General features: G+C 45.0%; 1 protein-coding gene across 1 annotated transcript; it reads left to right on the forward strand.

Moving 5' to 3' along the window:
* Positions 1-368: 368 nt before the first annotated feature.
* On the forward strand, positions 369-3,306 carry LOC115946222 (rho GTPase-activating protein 24-like). The gene is made up of 2 exons (XM_031047404.2): positions 369-1,060; positions 2,227-3,306. Exons 1-2 carry the CDS (start codon positions 822-824, stop codon positions 2,432-2,434), a joined length of 447 nt encoding a protein of 148 aa, XP_030903264.1. The 5' UTR covers positions 369-821; the 3' UTR covers positions 2,435-3,306.
* Positions 3,307-3,557: the final 251 nt, after the last annotated feature.

A 3,557-nucleotide genomic window follows, 5' to 3' on the forward strand; every position in this document is an offset into this window, starting at 1 on the left:
GGCAGCTAAAATAAACACTCTGTATTTATCCACATCAAATAGCTTTTTCCCAGGAGGAACTGAAGTACCGCTGATGTGGCCTATTTTTCCTTAACCTCCAGCTTCTTGTCCTTGAAGGATCGTGACCGGAGGAGCCAGCCTCCCTCGCCTGCAGCTCTGTGATTTGTTCTCCGGAGCAGACACAGAGGATGCACAAGGGACACAATCGGCCATTTCACATTCATGTCATTTTTCTCACGCCTGACCAGCTCTATGTAGGGCAGCCAAGCCAGCTGGAACACGTCTCGTTGTTAATGCGTGTGAAGGAGAACACAGGGAGCCCTGTCCTTGCAGCCAAAGTGGGTGCTGTGTTCCCCCTGCACAGCCCCGGGACAGGGCTGTAGGATTCCCTGCCCCAGCCCAGCAATGAAAGTAGTCAAGCTATTGAATGGGCCACCTACAGAGGTCAGGCAAACTACACTGAACAGCCCGGGTGCAGGAAAGCAATAGTAGTTCCCAGAGATGGGAACAACCCAGCCATGACGATAGAGGCGAACAGGCAGCAGAGGGGAGCAGCAGCTCAAGCCCTCAACCTGCTGTGTACAGAAAGCAAAGCTGGAGGCTGAAACAAGATCCGGGCTCCAGCAAAATGGACGATTTCCAAGTATTTGGAAAGCTTCAGGCAGCTGTGGGGAGGAAGAGCACTCTCATAGCCCGTGACCACGAGACGGACACGAAAACAAGGTCTCCTCCAGAACAGAAAGGGCATTGAGGCTTTGACAGAGCCTGGAGGGCACGGGTGGCACTGGCCGGGCACGCTCTGCAAGCTCCCACTGCTAAACATGTTTGAGGAAAGTCCTCCTTCAAGGTACTTGACAAGCCTTGCCCACCCCGAAGACTCCCAAGGAGCCACCGCAGCTGTAAGTCATGTTTTGCAGGATCAGCAAAACACAGGACACATCCCCATGGACAACAGCGACAGTGACCTGCCAGCAAACCCAACCTCCCTACAGCAGCACCTGGCAAAGCTGAAGATGCTGATGTCCAGGCAGAAGGCTGAGTATGAATCCAAGATCGCAAGGTAAAGGATTTGTAGAACTATGAGCCTTCAGGGGAGGCATCTCTTCCTGTTGTGTGTGGGGTCCTTAGCCACAAGCAGGATGTGTGGATGCTGCTGCAGCCAATGCCTCCACATAATGTCACCGGAATCCAGCATTACTGGATTAGGTTAGCAGTTACCCAGTTGTTTGAATTCATTTTCATGTGAAGTGCTTGACAAACTCCAGAGCATCTACAAGAGGTTTTTGCAGGGCTGAGCAAAGCTCTTTGAAAAGCCTCTGGTCTGTTGTGTGTTCTTTCCCTTTTGCCTTAATCCAATACTGAGCATTTCTCTAGGGAAGAACACGCAGGCTGCTCAGCAGTGCTAGCACTAAGTCATTATTCTTTACAAATTGCAAGTCATGAATTTAAAGGGCTCTGAGGAAAGCACTCATAGGTATTCTCCCAATTTCTAATCTTAGAAATTGAATAGAGATTAAGCCATAGCATGTTATGGAAGCAAAAGAGGCAGCAGTGTTTCCAAGCTCCATTTTCCTAATAGTGCTGCTTGTTTAGTGTGCAGTTAAAAGGAATGAACATTATAATATTGTTCATCGGCTACAAGTTGCAAATACGTCATGTGAATTGACATAAAACAAGATACATCAACATGCATCGTTAAAACAGATGGCAAGTGGGTACTGTTGAATTACACTTTGCCATGAATATTGTAAAGAAAAAAGATCCATTTAAGCTTTAATTTCTTGAAGTATTCCTCAATTTCTTCTTAGTAAAGGAACTCAAGGAACTTTTCCCAGGTTTTTAGTCTTTTTGTTGTGTGTTTTCTGTATTCTGCTTATATTTTCCATTCCAGTTTAAGGGAACTGTAATATAAGCAATATCCTAAGCATTTCCTAAAATACGTTGCATTGCCTTTGCCTTTTGACTACTGTAGTATTCCACTACAAAAACAACCAACCCCAAAACTGACCCCTTTGGGTATATGGTATTTATATATATTATAAATCAGGATGACTAAGAAAGGCAGCTTTTATTTTAATACATAACACCATAAACTGGAAAAGAATATGGGATGACAACATTTGTATTTATGGGAACGTATGTTAAAAAGGGCTGTTTTAAAAAAGCTTTATTAAGAAAGAGGAGGGGGGGAAAGCCTGTAATTTACAGTGTGTGTCTTCCCAACAGCCTGGAGCAGCAGAACAGGGAGCTGCAATCGGAGATTAAGGGCATGCATTCAAAACTGGGACAGCAGCGCAAGTGGTACAGTTTTGTGGAGATGAAAATGCGAAATGCAGAGAGAGCAAAGGAAGATGCCGAGAAAAGAAATGAAATGCTCCAGAAAGAGATGGAAGAGTTTTTTGAAACCTTCGGGGAAATCAACAGATGGAAATGAACAGGGATGTGCTCAGTTTGAATTGGAGCTGAGCTGTAGGAGAAAGGCCACCTCCTGATTTCAGCAGACTCCCCCTTTCCAAAGGCAGTATAAGAAACCCAACAGCAAAAACTAGGCTGCCAATTATAAAGTGAGCAGTTGGTACAAACTCATTCGGATCCTGACTCCCTCTGCTCCACCCTGCTGATTCCAAGGATCTTTTCTCTTACCACTAGAAAAATCTTTCAGACACTTCGCACAACCAGCTCCCGAGCCAGCCCATGTCTTGTACTGGGGAAGGACTCATCATAGATGTTTTTTGTCTAGCCTCAAGCCTTGTATTCATGCACTCAATGCCCAAGTGACTGAGAGGTTTTAATCAAGGGATGTTGTGCCTGCTGGAGTGTGTTCTACCAGCCTCCCCAAGGTCCCACAGGTAATACATGGGCTATAAGGGTGCTGAGCTCATACCTGCATTCTTAAGTCAGCTGTTTCAGAGAGAAGGACAGAGGAACAATGGGACACCACAGCTGCATCTCCCCCTTGCACTTTGATGTGGTCCTGTGGCCAGGATGCAGAGCTGTTGTGCCATTCCTGTGCTCTCACTGAAGGGATGTTAATTTATGGATGCGAAGGGCTCTTACAAAGCCATTTGTTCCTCTGGATTATAGTTAGCTTCCCTAGGACTCCCATAGGAACACATTAGTCTTAAAACTGTGGCTGGCAGGCTCCTTCCTCCCATCTCCCCAGAGGTACCTTGCTCCACATGAGAAACATGTTACCTATTTTGATACCAGCATTAAAGACATATATACAGCTACATATTAATATAATAACCACTGTTGGTTTATGCCACTGCAGAACTTTAACACAAGCAATTGTACCTGTATACTTTAACCCATCCTGTATTTAAAATTGTACTTTATATGAGAATAAAGTGTGGTTTGTTATTTGCTTTTCAGCAAGATTAAGTGCAAAAGTGGCCATCTACTTGATAACTCAGTGTAACACTAAAACAGCTCACGATGAATAAGCAGAAACCACACAGATATGTTTCTTCTTCCCCAGAGAAGAGAAAGCAGCTTGGTTTAAGATCAAATAGGAGTGAATCAAAAGGCCAGGATTATCCCAGGAGGCTCCTGGA

The sequence above is a fragment of the Melopsittacus undulatus genome, chromosome 10 (assembly GCF_012275295.1).
Source record: "Melopsittacus undulatus isolate bMelUnd1 chromosome 10, bMelUnd1.mat.Z, whole genome shotgun sequence".
NCBI lineage: Eukaryota > Metazoa > Chordata > Aves > Psittaciformes > Psittaculidae > Melopsittacus > Melopsittacus undulatus.